The sequence below is a fragment of the Argiope bruennichi genome, chromosome 1 (genome assembly GCF_947563725.1).
Source record: "Argiope bruennichi chromosome 1, qqArgBrue1.1, whole genome shotgun sequence".
Classification (NCBI taxonomy): Eukaryota; Metazoa; Arthropoda; class Arachnida; order Araneae; family Araneidae; genus Argiope; species Argiope bruennichi.
In genome coordinates this window covers 102,928,361-102,947,923 of record NC_079151.1, presented here as the reverse complement: position 1 = coordinate 102,947,923, position 19,563 = coordinate 102,928,361, and the positions used below count along the sequence as shown (strand labels likewise).

The 19,563-nt window shown below is 29.1% G+C and overlaps 1 protein-coding gene across 2 annotated transcripts in view; it reads left to right on the top strand.

Moving 5' to 3' along the window:
* The window catches only part of LOC129966013 (protein O-mannosyl-transferase Tmtc3-like), a 189,117-nt gene that overhangs the window by 100,555 nt on the left and 68,999 nt on the right, over positions 1 to 19,563 (top strand). For both annotated transcript variants that reach the window (XM_056080356.1, XM_056080347.1), the window contains exons 3-4: positions 10,199 to 10,335; positions 10,486 to 10,567. In XM_056080356.1, coding sequence (XP_055936331.1) covers positions 10,199 to 10,335; positions 10,486 to 10,567 — 219 coding nt within the window. The remainder of the gene's footprint in view (positions 1 to 10,198; positions 10,336 to 10,485; positions 10,568 to 19,563) is intronic.

The following is a 19,563-nucleotide window of genomic DNA, read 5'->3' as shown; positions in this document are numbered from 1 at the left end:
GTATAAACACTAAACGATCAATGTCTAATATGAACGCAGTTGATCTAATACATTTCTAATATATGCAATAAAATGATCTAATACATATCTACTACTTACACTAAATGATCTGATACATATATAACACATACACAAAACGATCTGATACATCTCTAACACATACACAAAACGATCTGATACATCTCTAACACATACACAAAACGATCTGATACATCTCTAACACATACACAAAACGATCTGATACATATCTAACACATACATAAAACGATCTGATACATATCTAACACATACACAAAACGATCTGATACATATCTAACACATACACTAAACGATATGATACATATCTAACACAAACACTAAACGATCTGATACATATATAACACATGCACTAAACGATCTGATATATATCTAATACATACACTAAGCGATCTAACATGCACTAAATGATCTAATACATACACTAAGCGATCTAACATGCACTAAATGATCTAATACATACGCTAAACGATCAATATCTAATATGAAAACAAAACTACTAGTTTTTTTGATGTATCGATCTTGTGTGCAACGTTTAGTGGAGGATTTTTGATGTCAATAGTCAGTTACATCCTCATTATAGCTGTAAAAAACACACGGTGGGACCTCCCTTAACGAGCATAATTTGTATCTGAATCTCACTCGTAATGCAAAACACTCTTTAAGTGAAGCATAGGATCAAGTTAAACAGGGATAATGCGTTTTATTCAACAAACAATATTTAAACAAATTAATAATAACGTAATCTAATATTTACGATACATGCGTTAGTACAGGGAAAGTTGTCTGAAGACAATTGTTTTCTTCTACGTTTCAAAATTTGGAGGAAACATAGTATTACCTTTAAATAAATCTGTTGTGAACATAGTTATTGCTTTATTAAGGTGATTCGCTCAACATACGAGGAAGTAGTTTTGCATGATTTCGGCATCTCCCTTATTTTAATTGAAAATTGATGAATTGTTGAGGCTGTGGCCACGTCCTCTCCTGAAGAAATATCTTCCACAACTTCTTGCTATGGCGCAAAATGTAGCACCTAGCTACTCAAGCATTTGTATTTGTACGTTATTGAAATACTTCATATACTTCAGTTAACTATGTATTTCAAAGTTCGCTTTTAATTTGAAAAAAAAATCATCAGCAAATAAGAGTTAAGCACAGACTGATGTTAAAATATAGACAAAATTCTGCAGGTGATATTAACATGTCTCCACGTCACTCATTTTGCGAAACACCGCTCTTTAAGAAAGTTTTTTTGCATTTGATTTTCATCTTTGGGTAAATTATTTATCATGAGAGATACTCAATGAGTGAAGTTTGACTGTACTTGAGGTTAATACATTAATTAAATTAAAGGTCAGGAAAACTCATATACATAGTCTCGGCCGAGGATACATTATAAGTGAAGTTGCTATCGACATTTATAAAAGTTTTGCGTTTTCAAAATGTGGGAAACCACGTTCTGAACGGCGAACAGCTCAAGTCGATAATCACAAGATAAGCCAGTCAAAAGGGCCGATAATCTCAAACGAATAAGTCATCCAAACAGTCGATGTCTAACCATACCAAAATTAAAATTTCGGGTTTTATGAGGAACATTTACCAGCATTGTAAGACGGGGAAATCTCCATTAGAAGGGAGTCGAGACGTCAACAAACTATGTTACCTTAATGGAAATGACTTACAGAAAATATTTATAATCTACCGAATAGCTTTGTAGACTTTATCAACAAATCTCTGGGAACAAATTCGCTTTTCAAAGATTTACAAATTCATAAAACGTAAAAGGTTAGTCTTATATTTTTTAAAATTCCCAACCAGAAATACAGATATAATAAAATAAAATTCTTCATATAACTAATAACTGTGTTACTCATATGGGATACCAGTAATTTTAAAACAACTATTCGAAATGGATTTTTCATGCCTTATTATTTTCAGGCAGTATCAAAACTTTCTCATAGAAATTCAACTAGGAGTGCCATTAACAGCTGAATCAGAGAAAAAATGTTCTTTAATATCACAATAACGTGATAGATGTTATGATCATTAAAAATTATTTTTCTTTTATCCATAATTAATTTTTTTATTGACATCGTCACGAAAAAAAATCAATTTAGTTACGTTTTTGTCCCTTTTTTTAAAACAAATTTGACAATAAGATCTTTAGATAGCTTCAACGATTGTTTGAATTTAATTACTAAAGCAAAAGTCATTTAGGATTGCTCTAAGTCGAACAGAAAATTTTTTAGACAAATCTTGCTTTTCAAAAAAATAAAAACAAAAATTCTGAAAAATATTTGAAAAGAAAAAAAAAAAGATAATTTGTATGCCTGAATTTCGTAGAAACAGAAAGTGAAGATTCTTTTCTTTCTTTCGTGTGGCAATATATTATATTTAACATTTGCTTATAATTCTAAAGATGTTTTAATCTCGCTTATTTTGGCTGCAATTATAGGTTTATAAGTAAGATATTCCCATCATTAAATTTAAATTATCTTTTCTAACTTAAATGGTTCCCTGATCTTATCAATCATATTTAGTAAAAGATTGCCAATATTATAAAATATAAGATAAAAAATCCCGTCATTTTATGACTGAAATTGGCCGAGTTGATGTTAGGGACAGGGAACAGGCATGGCATACAAATTTATTTTCAAGGACAATTTTAAAACGTAACATAACGATGCATAATTTGAATTTGCAAATTATCCCTGAAGATTTCCTTCTCACGAGACCGCAGATTTAGCTGCAAAATTCGTCCAAAATACATATTTTCAATCCTTTATGATTCGATCAGTTTCAGTCGCAAAATAAAAAAAAAGAAATTAATGCTACCACTTCAAGAATATTTTATTAAATATGATTGATAGAACCGGATGAACGTAAAAAAAGCCTAGATTTCGTAACTTTCTGAGAAATATATTTATTACATCAAACTCGTCATTAAGCATTCTTCCATTTGGCAGTATATGTTTATCTCTAATGGCTTAGAATTTAAATGCTGGACTCGATAGACAACCGTGTATACGACTTTTATATACCAATAAATAAAATAGCTCTAGTTTTATATGTAGAATAATAAGGGTTTATTTAATATTTTCTTGATTTAATCAAGTTTTCCAAAAGTCAATGCACTTTATAATGACAGTTAAAATCATAGAGCTGAGATACTGATACTGAGATTTATATATCAGCTCTATGGTTAAAATAAAAGTTTTTTACATACCTTTATTTAACTTGACTTGCTTGATTATATGAATAATACTTGCAAATCTTATCATCAACCTTTCTTTTATTTCCTGATGAGTTTGAACTTTTGAGAGGTTTTTTTAGTCTAAAAAATTGAAAAACTGTGTATGTTTTCTCAATGTTAATACATTATTGCAAAATTTTCAAAACTCCCTTATTAACTATTTAATCGTCAATTAAATGAAATTTTGATCTCTCTTTAGTGGCGACATCTTGTAGTAAGAAAATATCTCAAGGCTTAAAATTAAAATATATATATATATATATATATATTTATTTATTTAAAAAAAATGTAGCTGCTTACTACTCTAATAAAATTATTTTAAAAATTGTTTCTTATTTAATGATTTTTTTTATTTGAAAGAACATGCATCATATTTTATGTTCATATTTGTTATGTTCCTGTTAAATATGAAATTTAAAAAAAAAAATTTTCTTTTAATTTAATTTAATTCTATATTAATATACAGCTAATTAAATTAAAATTTATATGTTTATTTGTGGATGCATTTCTATATGTATAAAAGTTAGAGTAGAATATTAGAGTACTTATTTCTGCTTCATTTATGTCTTTAAGTCTTTCATTCAAAAGATTTATTTTCCTTATACTCCAAATCAGACAAAATCAATTTAAAAGACTCTCTTTAAATTGCGGAAATCTTAAATCTACTACTATGCTTTGAAAAAAATATCTTAGTAAATTTTACACTCTGAAATATTTTTGAATGCAATATTTTCAAGCATGAATTAACGAAGACAAGCGACATACGAACGAGTTATTCTTTAGAATTTTTTTTTCGTTCTCTTTCTGTTTTGATGTAAAGGTGCGTGGACATGTCCACGAACAACTGTATCTTGTTCAAATTTGTAGATTTTGTTTTCGTTTTTATGAAATGAAACCAACAAGTGATCATTATTCAAAATGCGTGCAGAGAAAATTTCATCACCTTACTGATGTCTGATAAATTGCTAAGTTTATTACTAACTTCTTAAATATAATCACAGTAGAGCTCCCTAACATGAAGCCACGTTGCACCAAGCATAAGCAAAAAAATTTATTTAAAAATGATATTGTTTTAAAATATTTACTCGTACTTCCTCCTTTTTTATACGTATTTTGGATTTTGTTTTGTTGTATACAAATATAAATACGTTAGATCTAATGTTCCGAAAGTTTTCATATGTGATTTCTTTCATTTCCTGTCCGAAATACAATAGCGACCCAAAAATAATCAGGTTACAAGGAAAAAAAATATTATCTAATTAGATAGTGGAAAAATTTAACTTTCAAATAAATAAAGAGCATAACAAAATATGCAAAAAGTTACATTTCAAATATCAATGCAATATGCTAGTTTGAGGCCTGATAATGCATCACACATTTTTACTAATTCAGTTCTTTTATCAAATAAATTTGTAATTTTCTTCGATGATTTCTTACCTCACAGGAGAATTTTCAGTTAATTATTTTTTTTATTACTAAAAATGGCCAGGTTTATTGAGACTGCAATATTCTCATTTGTTTGGAAAATTATTATGATGCGGCCTAATTCATGAAAATTATATTCTGATTAAATTACATTTTGTATTTGTCCGCTTCATATTGCATTAAATTAAATACAACTAAAAATTGGGAAGGACAAAAGAATCAACTAGGGAGATTGGCACCGTATATATCAATGAAAGAGTAGGAGGTTATTCAGAGCCCATTATCGGTGCTATAAGTATTTGAGAATTCTGAAATAATTGAAATCGGGCTCTTCATTATTTTTTAGTAATTAATGCCTCAAGATGTTTTAGGAAAGCATAATAAAAAAAATTCAAGGTACGTTAGTTATTTCTAATAGATGATTGATTTTTAATTTTATTCGAAAAAGTTTCCGTTAAAGGTATAGTAATTTTTTTGAATGAGAGTTTAAATTCATTTCATAAATATGATTGAAAGTCATTCTTTTTGATAAGAAAAGTCATTATAAAATATGCTAAAAAATGTTACAAATTATCAAGCTTAGATTGCAGTATTTTTTTTTTACTTCATTTCTTAAATTTAATTGTTTCCTATTCGTTTCCTACTTCTCTAAAATAAGATTTATGCCAGAAATTTCAGATTTTTCTTAACTAAAAATTATAAATTTAAAAACATTTCTAAAAATTGTTCTTATTTAGAGTTTCCCTTTCACTGAACAAAGGAAAACTAACAACCAAAAATAGCATCATTATGCTATTATGCTACTAATCTTCAGCAATTTGTAGCGACTGAGTTTACCAATAAATCAAGTGCTTACATGAATGTAAGTCCTCAACAAACGCCTATTAGTGTGAGTTTTCCGTAATAACACTTAGGTAATTAAGCCGAAAAAGAATATTCTTTGACTAATACTTTGAAAACACACTCTCACGCTACAGTAGCACGCAATCGAGTTCCTATTCACGCATATTTCTGTAGACGCCTTTAGTTCAGTCAGATAAAGCTTTTGTTAAACTAATACTGCACTTTATAATGGCTTGCATGATATTTTGAACATGAGAATAACGGTAAAGAATTATCTTGTAATTATAGCCGTATGAGAGAATGCCTATGATTAGTGTTTGCTACTCCATGCAATGCCAAACATTGGATACCATGAAAAGTTTTCAGCTTGTAATATGAGAACACTTAAGTCATCGAATATATTTGGTGAAATATAATTACTAAGCATTCTTTACCACATTTTAACCTTCATGTGCATAACAATATGTACTGTATCGTCATTTAAAATATCGACAAAAAATATTCCCTCGGCAGTTTGACAAATTTCAACATTTTTAGACTTCGTAAAATATGGTTTTGCAATTATATTTATTGACCTGCCTACAGACTTGATATCACAAAAATATAATACACCAGATAGGTGAACTTCTCCCTCTATATTTACTCAAAAACCGAATATTTCTGTTTAATTTTGGAAGAAATAAAAGAAATCAGTCAATGGAAAATCAATTTTACAGTACCTTCATGTGCGAACCAAAGAAAACTCAAAAATATGGAAGCTACATAAAATAAATTCGGTATCTACTTTTATTACTAAATTACCGATTTGAGGGATTGATCGCGGAGTACTTGAACTATAAGTTCTCGAAGTTAGTTCTCCGGATCTAATAAGGTTGAAAAAAAAAAAACACAAAACAATTACAGTTACATAAAAGATACTGTAAATCTGAATGAAATTTCAAATTAAATTCAACAATAGATTAATTGCATGCCGATATATCTATTTTATGTGAATGTGTTGATTTAAGACTGAAGAAGCATGAATTTTAGTACAAAATCTTATCGTCAAAATTAGAAGTCTTTATCTAAATTTGAATACATTTTGTCCAACAGTCGATTTTGTTTTCTGTAGTATGAAGTCAAGCACAAAATGAAATTATTTCATGCGACAAAGTCGGACACATTTCCGTATTATGGTACTGTTTAATGCAGTATGAAGCCTATTGGAAATAGGGAAAAATAGAAGATATTGTTTCTAATAATCTCAAAATGTCTAGCATTACCAAATGCAAAACTGATATGATATGGCTGCTATCATCGTTTTTTGAAAAAAAGTATGCTACCTTGGACAATTTCTGAAGAATAACTAGAAAAAAACTGCTTTGGAATGGTGATAAGACCCTGCTTTAGAAAATTCCAAATTCAAAACTCGATTATAAGTCTATAGCAATTATTTATGGATATTTTCTGAATTTTATATGCATTTATAAGTGCATATTCTTAAAGATATAAAGGACAAGAATCTGAAAGGAAATAATTTATTCATGACATATATTTATTATTATGAATTCTTAAAAATGTAAAAGACAAGAATCGTAAAGGAAATAATTCATGCACGACATGTACTTATGAGTGTGGGTGGTTCTTCAAGATATAAAGGACAAAAATCTTAAAAGAATGCACAACATATATTTATAAATGTGAATTCTTAAAGAACAAGAATATTAAAGGAAATAATTCATGCCCGACATGTACTTATGAGTGTGGGTGGTTCTTCAAGATATAAAGGACAAAAATCTTAAAAGAATGCACAACATATATTTATAAATGTGAATTCTTAAAGAACAAGAATATTAAAGGAAATAATTCATGCTTAATTTTTTAATAAAATTTGTTTTATGACTATACATTTATGAATAAAGAAACTAAGAACAGGACAATTGAAATAAGTATGAATCTTCTAAATGTCAAATATACTATGTAATTGAATACAAAATCCAAATTCATAGTATACGAATATCTTTGAATTAAAAATGTACTTACTTAAAAATGTACTTAAATCTTTGAATTAAAAATGTACTTACGATGTCTAAGTATCCTTTGTTATAGCCAAAATCAATTTTCTTAATTGTAAATTATGATATTTCTATGGCAAGTTATGAGAAAATACAGCTCTCCTTGAATACAAATAAAATGTCACCTGAAGGTGTAAATTTCTTTTTTTTAAACTGCATTTTTACTTTTTAAAGCTGCAATTTTAACAAATTTCCTAATTAAAGCCTGAGAATGCACAGAGTGATATGGAAGGTGGAATATATTTTAAAAATCACACAGGAGATGACTGAAAGATTATTTTTAAGATAAAATGAAGCAAATAAAACTCAGATTATTTGTTATGAAATCAGAAATATTTGGTCGTATAGTTTTCCACACTATAATTAGGACTTGGATATTTGGGGTGATTGAATGCTTATCGTTTAATTACGTGAAAAGTAGCTTCCTTATTAAACAAACTTTCTGCAGTTCTGGAAATTGTGGAAGGATATTTATTTTATGTGAGACTGCGTTTGGAATAAAAAGGTAGAAAATGCAAATGAGAATTTTTTTTAAAAAAATGGAGCGTGATATTGTAAGAAATGTAATTTTTAGTCTTACAGCAGAATTCTTGAACGAAAGAAGACATTAAATACATTTAATCCGTGATATCCTATGTAATAGCTCCAGACAACAATTGTAAAATGTCTAGGATTATAAATGATAAGCTATGCTATCAATATCTCATATTAATTCACTATAGATTGCATCATATAGACAAGATTAATAAAAGAATCAATAAGAGTGGTCTTTTCCAAAAATTTCTCTCATATCCTCTAATAAAGATGTTTTACATCTACCCCACATAAAACTGTGGATTTTACATACGGCCGCAAATACCTTACAAGTTACAGTATTTACAAAATATTGATCTTTGGCATGAATTTTGTATTTTTATTGAATCTATAACTGATACTTGGCGAATTAATTTTACAGATGTGATTAATAGTACCTGAAAATCGAATTTCTGTTTAAGCCACATTTTTTTCAACTGATTGAAATCAATACTTAGGCGCTGAACCATAAATATAGTAAAAATTCCTTACCAAATTTCATATATTTAAATTAATGCATTTTGTAGTTATTGTGTTCACATGTTTGTGAAAGTACAGACCGACAGACATCAATTAACCGAAGTATTTGATTTCAAATTTGATATTGTATTATCCATGTAACTCTCTTAGTTTTGTAGTTATCGTATTAAATTATATTCGAACAGCTAGTTAGATAGACTTCTTCTAAGTGTATTACTTTCAAAATTTGACAGAAATCGATACATTTGGTGTAAAGATGTCATACCAAATTTCATCCGTCCAGCTCGAATTTTTTCTGAGATATCTTGTTTACAGAAAGACATAAAGGCAAAAATATGTTCTTCAAACTCAGAGACCTGAAACGTGAATTTTCGTCCTAGTTTGATTTTTTTTATTATAGTATTCTCTTCATACTTTGTGTACACACCCAAAAAAAAGAATAAAAAAGCATTCTTATTTAATAACAAAACTAAATTTCTGTCCATTTTGTTATTATGAATTATATAGTACCTTCTACATTCATTTCCGAACTATTTATTTTCAAATTTTCTCTGGATTTCTGGACTATTTAGAATTTTTAAGATACGTTGTTTTCTTTGTACTTTGTGAACTAATATTATTTGAAAAAGCAAATTCAACTTTCAGAGGTCTTTAATGTACGGAAGATATATAATGAAGACATAATAACAATTCTATGAAAGAAAGTTGAAAAGAGTACTGCATACTGTTCGGCGTTGCAGTTGATAGCAACATTGGAAATTCAGCTAGTATCAATAAAACAGAAGCAAATATTCTTAAAGAATGTTACTTGAAATCATTTACATGGAAATTTTTCATCACTGATTCTCAGTAATCCAGCAGATATCAGATTAGAGGAGTGCAGATTAGTAGCAATTCGTTAATAAAACACAATTTAAATAACAATTATTGAACAAAAAAATACTAAACTAGATGCATTAGACAACAAAATAATTGACCATTTTAGGCTGTCATAAAGGATAGGCAATCTGAATTCATAATAGTTAAATAAAAGAGAAAAATATATTGTTAAAATTGCGCTGGAATATGAAATCAAATTGGCTACTTCACTAAAGGAAGAGTGCCTAGAACCCTCTAGGACTACAAAATACTTAAATCCATCATTAAATTGCATGGCATTGTCTAAGTTAAATATCTTATTGTTAGTGTGGTGTTGAAAATACGAGCATGGGAAAATACATTCGATCGGTATTGGTTCAAGTGTCGACCAAGTCATCAGACCATAATTAGAAATCTGAAGTTTGACCCAAAATGAACTTGGTATGCGCTTGAAATGGATATAACTAAGTTCACCCTGTCTTAATAAAAGGTAAAGATCAATTTATCTTATAGCTATCCCTCAGATTACCTCTATAATGCATAAAATAATTAGAGACAAAACAATAGTTAAATGTCCTTTTTATGTGATATAATAAAAATTCTATAATTTTATCATAAATTCATGCATAAAATATCAATTATTATAAGTTTAATAATTTCTTTACTCTTCCAGGAACAAAGTCACAAATCCTACCGTCCCTTGTGCGTCCTTACCTATCGAATCAATTACTACTTTCATAAATTGCAGCCTTACGGTTATCATTTGACGAATGTCATCATGCACGCTATTGTCTCATCCTTGTATATGAGGTGAGTGGCTAGAAAAATTTTCAATTGAAAAATGTATTTCATGTAAAAATATTTTATGATTTCCTTGGATTTCTGTTTAAGAAGTTCTGGGAAATTTTTATTCATCTACAGAGAATATTTTCCCATGAGTTTGTTTGTTTGTTTGTTTAGGATTTGCAATATGTTCGTACCGAGTTCCACAGCCTTTGTAGCAGGCCTTTTGTTCGCAACTCACCCCGTCCACACTGAAGCAGTAAGTACATTTTTATTTTTTAAATACTTATTGCATAATGATGGTATTCTGATGTTGTAAATATTTCGTTTTATGTTCAAAATTTAGAAAAGAAACAGATTTAAGTCGGATGTACTTTCACCATTATTTTTTAGTTAAGTGTTTTGGCCCACGATAGCTCAGTTTTTAGAAAACTCAATCACATATAAATGAAACACAAACTCTTGGATTGTATCTCCATTGCTTTATTCTCAACACACTCAACCCACACTAAAAAGTTATATCATTTCACCACTTGGTGGCGCTACAAAATTAGTAGGCGGAGCGTTCCGCTGACTTATTGGAGCCAACATTAAGCATATTTCTTTTCTAAAAACTACTGCCTGTAAAACAAGTTTATATTATTTTTGATTTTTAATTCTGTTATAAACTTTAATTTTTAAAATTTTTTATCATGAATGTATAATTTTAGTTTTTATAATAAAAATGCAAGTGCTCAGTTTTATACGATTTTTTTAAAAAAAATTAAGAAAATTATAAAATTATTTTTAAAAATTTAAGAAATATTTATACATATTTATAATTTGTAATATTATAAATTATAAAATTATAATTATTGTACTATAATTATTATTAAATTATTACTTGCTTATATGTCAATTGAAAGGATTAATTTAATAAACCTTTCTTATTTATTTTTGTTTTGCATTTTTTTAATATAATGGTTTTATTATTCGCTTGCTAATTTTTATAAAAAAAAATCCTTCAAAGCGCTCTACAGGTCAAATTATTAAATTATGATCGACCAAATTTGGAAAGTACTTATTTCTTGGATAATAGACGATCACTAAGAAGTCACTCACTTTTTCTTCTATTACTTTAAATACACATTATAGTACAGGAACCATTTTTAACCACTTTAGAATTCAAGAGTCAAACTTTTCAATGATAATATTTTTATTTCCATTTAATTTTTTTCTCTAATCTTATATTTAAAAAATATTTAATATATATTCTACAACAAAATTTCTTATTGCCTTTGTTGATAAAATTATAGCCACATGTTTTGCGACGATATTAAATACATTTTTAAATACTTTATTGCTAATATGTATTTAAGAGCAAATTTAAAATTAAAGTAAACTAATCAAACCTAACTGCTGTAATGGAGAGGCTCGAGTTTGTTCTAAATTTTTAATACATACATTTTTTCCTTCTCAATAACCTAAATTTTCTTTTGAATTTAAAATTAATTGTTTTAAAAAACAATTATCTATTTCTTTTATTTGAAGATAAAATTTCAAGTTTACTTTCAAAATTCCAGGATATCTCAAATTATGGATTATCGATCTTGATTTCCATTTCCATTTAAAAGATACATTGGGGAGTTCTTAATAATAAATTAAGGTCTATTAAATGCATTTGAAACAGAGTTGTGAAAACGGCTCCGATTAGTGAAAGGTGACATAACTGATGCTGATACCCAAGTTAGGATATTACGAGGATATGATAAACACGATGATGTTCACAGCTTTCGGCACCATCGGATCGCGGATTCACATTTTCGCAATCCGCATGAATACCTCATTCCTGAATTACTAAATAACCGGAGCTCCTAAACCGACGCTGCAGTGACGAAAGATTAGTTATGAAAGATGCTCCCTGGTTCAGAATGTGTTTATATGATTCATAACTGAATTCCTCGGCGTTTAATTTCCATACATCTGCATGTCACAGCTATTAATAGAGTGGGATATTGAATATTAACGCCTTTCAAACACATACCGGAGTTGAGATTGAGGTCCGGTTGATGGATTCTATGCTTGATTGGAAAATTGGACTGGCATATTACATGGATAAGCGTGGATCTGTCGAGAACTTTGGGTGCCAGGAAGCTCTTTTGGTGAGTAATGAAGCATTTTAATACAAGTAGTGAGTCTCAAAATTACAAATAATGAACAAAGGTGACTTTAGAGATTTAAATATTAAATACGGAAGAATGATAGTACCTAGAATGATAGCAACGTTGGAAGTGTGCGCTTGAGATTATTTTTTATGCAACAAATGTATTTCGTTTCAATGTCTGCCTCAAAAAATTTTGAGTTTTTTCTTTGTCCAGAAACAATGAGTGATTCATCATGACATTAAAGAAAATTAAAATGTTTCATCTATTCTTATTTATTGCTCTAAGATATTAAATGTCTTCGCTTCGGGTCATTCGCTTAATCGAAATCTACTAGAAATACATATAGTATTTCTAACTAGATTTCGATTCGAAAATCCGATTTCACATAACCCTTTCTAGGGCCTTGGGAAGTATGCTTCCCACCAAATTTATCAATCTTTGTACGAATTTATGTAGCTTGGCATAAGTTCTGACAAATTTTTTTAGAAAGACAGAAACTTTGATGCTTCAGTTCTTTCTATTACACAAAATGATGTATGTTGATTTGATACTTAGTTATTAATGAACCAAATTAATTAATGAATCAAATTAAATTTATCTTATAAGCTAAATGAATCCCTTTTCTTATTCTAATTTCAAGTCTAAAAATATTTTAACATAATATGACTAGAAAAAATGGCCCTTTAAAGGGTTAATATTCAATATGTTTGTTTACAAGACGGATACAGTTGAACTGAACGTCGTTGTCCAGTAGTCTTTCCGCTGATGTGGATCGGAACTTTGATGAGAGGCATACTTTTATTTGTTTCTTCATTCATCGGGCAAGAAATGATAGCTTAAAATTTTGAGGTCCATCAGAAAAAACACTTCGTGCTGCGTCCAAACGCGATGCCATTATAACGTAATTAAACATTGTATAGAGGAAAAATGGCTTTCACTTTCTTTTCTAGAATTAAAAAGAATGCAAACACATCACGAAAAAAAAATGACCTCATAATTCTTTATTATTAAAGAATTTGACAATGTCCTTATCAAATAAATGTTTATTCAACTTTTATAAAATGTCTAGAGAGTTTATTTATAAACTAAAAAATATATTTTCTGATAATGCAAAAAAAAAAAAAAAAAAAAAAAAAACCCTCACCAAACAATAAACTATTCTTGAAAATAAAATATAGCCAAACAACCAGAAGTAAAAACAATACTTTTATTATTGCGAAATATTTCACATAAGCTCTATTTAATATGTTACATGTAAAATTTATTCTGAAAACGAATTCTTTTTGCCTAAAATCAACGATAGTTCAAAAATATTTGTCTCTGCACCAATACTACCATAATATCTGATTCATTCAGTAATACTTTTAACAATAGAATGTCTGTCGGTGCCGACTGGACATCGGAGCCTGTTTAGTTAGTTCTACTTTCCACATTTTAGCAGGGCATTTGAAAGTTTTTCGTGGCTGTTAATCATTTTTCATGGTGATTTTACAGAAAAAAATATGTGGCTCTAGGTTAATTAGGAGAGATTTTACAACTGAATGTACCTAGAACGTCCGCTGCTGTTGTTTCGACACTAAGGCAATTTATCATTACAAATAGCTATCGTTCAACAAACGATAGTTGACTTAGTAAAACAAACTTTCCCAAGTACTATCATGCATTTGTTTGGCCTTGAATGTAGGATCCACAGCGGAAATGAATAACTTATTCTAAAATTGTTGTGTCTAAGTATTTCGTTATAAAGCATCTGCTTATCTGCTCTTAAAAAAATTTCATTCGATTTTCGAACCTAGTGCAAAGCAAACGCACTGAAACAATGGCTCGTAGAAAGGGTCTAAGGCCTGATGATATTGCTAATTTGTTGCGAGAGCTTTGTGAGAATGAATCGGATGGCGGTAAGCTGTCTTGTTCTAATTTAGATTCCGATAAAGACATAAGATTGCGTGAAAGTGACTGCGAAGAACCTGAATTTGTTTTGTTACAGTTCTTTTTTATGATACAAAGGGTCATAATATATGATTATTACACGAAATAATATTAAAAAGTCTTAAAACTAAACCTACTGAACAGTAATCCAGCAATTATTTAATTATTACAATTATTTTATATCGCGGTATCCAAACGAAACAGGCGGACATTTAGGGATAATTGAAATCCTGGACATTCTAGTGTTAAGTCATTCTTTTTAATTTGAGATATGAACTGTTTGGTTGATTCTTTCTATAACTGGCAATTCCTAGTAAATGCTATTTTTTTATTACAAAAATGATAAATTAGCACAACAAAGTAATTGCGTTTTTTCGCAATGCCTCCAACCCATAATTCTAAAAATATTTTTTTTTAAAAAACTGGAATTGATAGAAGTAGAATATATGTACTTACTTGAATTCAGTGGACTCTTAAACTTTCATTAGAGGGGGCTAGCATAAGGATGCGTTTTATCGTGGACGACGTTTAAATTGGGTTTTAAATCCATTGCTTCCATTCTCCAATTTTTCCTGAATTTTAAGTTGTTCAAGATTTGTATTATAAAAACAGAAGAAAGGAATGAAACTAAAAAGAGAAAAAGAAGAAAGTTTATTTGCAGTGATCATAAAATTGAAATTAACAAAAATTGAAAAGTTACATAATGATCAATATAGGTTATTTTCTACATAAAGATTTAATGAAAAAGTATGAATCTATATATGAAAAATCTTCTGTGAACCAGCGAGAATGGTTCACAGTACCATTCCCGCTGGTTCACAGTACCATTCACAATACCCCGCATAAAAATCTGGACTTTGGGATAGGCCACGAATTCCTTGTATGACACTGGCGAATATTAGTTGAGAAAGGTTGATCATTGGTGTGATTTTATCCTTTTTATTGTATCTATCGTGTGATTTTTTGCAATCAATCTCTGGCGTGCTGTTAATAGTGCAAGAAAATCGAATTTTTGTTTTAGTTGTGTTTTTTTAATCGATTTAAACAAAATAAAGCTACAATTGTGTTCTCAAAATTATTACATATCAAATTACATATAAATAAGTCAATGAATTTACATTCTTGGAAAAATACAAACCAACAAATAATAAAATGCAGGATGGATTTGGTTCCAAACTTTATAGGTTTCATTATATGTTAAATCTATGTATCGAACTCAGCCCATTTATCTCACTTCGTCTTGTAGTTATCGTATAAACATGAATTTGGTTAGCCCAGAATTTGATAGATTATTCTGGTTAATCTATCAAATTCTCGCTCAAAATTTGATAGATTACATTTATTAATTTAGTGTAAAGATCATATATCAAATTTCATTTATCAAGGTCAAAACTTTTCTGAATTATCGTATTCACATATGGACAGGTAATGCCAAGAATGTATTTTTCGGACTCAGGCAGATATGAAAAGTAAAGATTCGTCAAAACTTTGAATTCATCGTTTTTTTTTTTTACGATTACAATACTTCCTCTATATTTTATAAATGAGAAAATAAAGATTTTTGAAGTAAATGTTAAAAGTAATACATATAAAAATTGAAAATATTTTAAAGCATAAAATTTTTTCAGATTGTTCCTCGCAATATGCGTCTGTAAACGTACAATGCCCCCCAAGTGGTTTTTGGAAGTGAAATTAAATAAATTGCATTTGAATGATGATCTTATAAGGACAGATAGGAGAATCAGTGATTTGCATGAAATTCAGAGAAAGAAAAGTCCATTGGCGTAATTTGTGCACTAAGTCAACCAATTAAGAGTTAAACGTGCACTTTTACTTGGTAACTTTAAAAATACTTTACAATGTGAAATTCAAATTTTATTGATAAGTGTGCAGAAATATTTTTTCTTATTTATCCTCTCACAAAAAAGATTTTTTTTTTTTTTTTTTTTTTTTTAGTATTTATGTCTAGTTTGCGAAAAATGTTTGAAAATAACTATATTCATCGCATTAAAAGAAATTCGTAAAAATAATAACTTTCATGATTCCTTTTCCGAGGTAATAATTTCTAATTCTTTCACCACTCTTAATATCCCAATTATTTAGTATTATTCTATACAATATAATAGCAAATAAGTAATAGTTTGGGATAAAAGAGGTCTTCCTTTTTTGACAGTCATCTGGAAAGTTTTGCACGACTACAGTTATGTAGACACCAGGACTGGTCAAATGCCAGTACAGAGGAAACATGTTTGACATATACTATGGCATGCATAATTTCGATATTGTTCTCTAGTTTATAGTTAGTTAAAGAAACTGGAAACTTTTAAGACAAAATTGAAGAATCGAGGGAAAAATACTAGAACTTTGGGGTATCTCTTTTAAGGGCCGAGTTCCGAGATCTTTCTAGATTCTTCGAAGTTCTGTCAGAAAACCTATTTAAAGCAGAAGAATAAGTTCTCTCATGGGAATGTGATCGCGAAGCGATTTTTATAGCTATAATTAGAGTACTATTGCGCGCTGCTTTTATTTTATTAACAGTTTACTGCTTGCTTGTATGTTGTTAATTTGTGTAAATGCGGTGAATTTTGTGTTTGTGCTTTGCACACGTTTTGAGTTTTCTCTTTATCAAGTGTCTCTATCCGTTATCGAATTTGTAGCACTTTTCGATATGCATTCACCGGACGGAATTTTAACATCAATATTTTTAACTTGATTACAGTAGATAAAGAATAACCGGTTGAAAAGAATTCAGGCTTCAAACCAACATCCTTCATTAATCTACATTTAATAAATGACATCTTTGAAAATTCGTTTTTTTTTTTAAAGAATCCATTTGGATTTAGAAGAAAGTTTTCGATACTCGAAAATGTTTAAAGTTATTCGTATTTATTTATTGATGGTGAATCGAAACAATTTCTCGCAGTTAAGAAGATATGGATTGGTTCTTTTAATTTCTATGTTTTAGGGTTTTTTTCACATGCAGGAAATAATTTTAAAAATATTTTTGAGCATTTATATAAATAATAGAAAGTTTAAAATCCGCACAGTTAATCATCATCGTTTTAATTTATTTTCTCTCATGAAACATGTCGTAATCCGCTATAAAATATATAAATGAAAGAACGTGGAAAAATGAATCGCTCAAATCAATAAAATGGCATTCTATATGCATCTTGAAAATAACAATTCTCTTCCACCCCAACTAAAAATATATTGCTAAATTTATTATTTCAAATAAGTTTAATCTCTCTTATTCAAAAAGTAAGAATTTACTATCATAAAAAGAACTAATAAAAAATTTAGCAGATCTATTAACATCTGTTCTTCCATTTTTACCTCAATGATAACCCAATAAGCACAACACGAGAAATTCCTTTCCCCTACTTTATTCAAGAAATAAACATCCATTAATTCAAAATGACTAATACGAAATTAAATAAATCTTTATTTTTTCTTCTCTAATAGCTAAAAATGCATTATTAATTTTGTTATTCGAAACAACTTTACTTGCTTTCATTCAAAAAGTAAGAACTTGCTGTTACAAAAGGACTAATAAAAAAATTGGCGGTTCTTTTAATTTCTCTCCTTCCATTTTTACCTCTCTGATAGTCCAAAACGCACGATAAGAAAAAATTCTTTTACCCCATTTTATTCAAGAAATAAAGATCCACCAATTCAAAATGGCTAACGCAAAAATAAACAGTTCGCTCATTTTTTTTTCTCTTAATAGCGTAGTAAATATAATCTTGAAAAGAAAAATAGCCACTAATGAAATGAAAAATGACGAGCGAAAACTAAAAAGCTCTTTCAATGTCATTTCTTTGACTTTTTTACACTAATAGTCCTATAAACATGGCGACAAAAAGTTCTTTTCATTTAATAAATTAAACAATCTGCCAACAAAACGGATATTCAGCCATCCAGTGAACGATTTATTTCATGTCCTTTTATGAAGTTAGCCAATTCAATGAAAAGGAAAGCCCTTTCTTTTACTTCAACGTCACCAATTCCCACAAATAAACTCTTCATGGCGGCCCTTTCAAAGGCAGAAGTTTGTCTACTGGCATCGAACTTACTTCTCCTTTTCATAGTTGGCTGTCAAACATGGCAAGAGATCATCTTTATCGATTTTTTTTCCTTTAAAGCAAAGAACCTGGAGGCTTGTAGAAGTAAAACATCGGAAAAGCCCTCGGTCTATTAACTGTTTTAGAGAGAGGACCTCTTCCTTTGAGAAGATCCTTAAAATATATCAGTGGAAATCGAAAAAGAAAGGAATGGGTTGGACCAAGAGCATTCAAGGCCTTCGGGGTTACTTAGGTCGCCGTCACTTAAAGCAAAGCGAAAAAGGCAAAAAATCGATTTGCGGATATCGGAATCTTTTTGCTTTTTAACCGTTAATGCAAGTTTAAATTTCAAGCTATTAGTCGATATTCCCCCTGAAGACAGGGGTAGTCCTTGATATTATTTAGATAAGCGAACGTTTCGATGTCCATTAAGTAGGTTCTGACTCAAACGGATCTCTTTTACATTCCAGTTGTGGATTAGAATTTCAAATGAATGGATGTTTTGGTTGTCACGAAGTTCAATGAAAGGGTTTTCTTCTTTCATTTTCAGTAGAGAAAAAAATAAATTCTACTAAATGAAATGGACCATATTTTTAAAGTCCGGAAAATATTCTTTGCAAAGTCTCATTATACCAGTGCACTCTACAGAAAAATTCACTTAAAGAAAATATATATATTTGTTAAATAAAGTTAAGAAATTCATATTGCAGTCCATTGAAATTTATATTATCATACACATTTCTTATGGAATCTCTTTTTATTAAAATAATATTGTTATAATGCAGATGCCTTAAATAGAAATTTGTAAATTTAAATTATTAAAAACGAGGAATACTAAGACTAAGATTACCTTACCATTTTTTTGACTTTATCACATATCCTAAGTTATAAAAAGTTTACAAACATATTTTGTACACAGTGGCGTCAAAGACATATTATTTTTTGCCTCTATTAGGCATCAGTGTTATAACAAATGCAAATGGCGCCCCGAGTATTTCCTTAATTTTTAGCCACTTCATGATATTTTTCAAGTTAAACTAGGAGAAGTGGTCTCCTTGAAACTTTCTCGCATACTCTCTAATAAATGTATATATTATTAACTGCATATCATTGTTGAA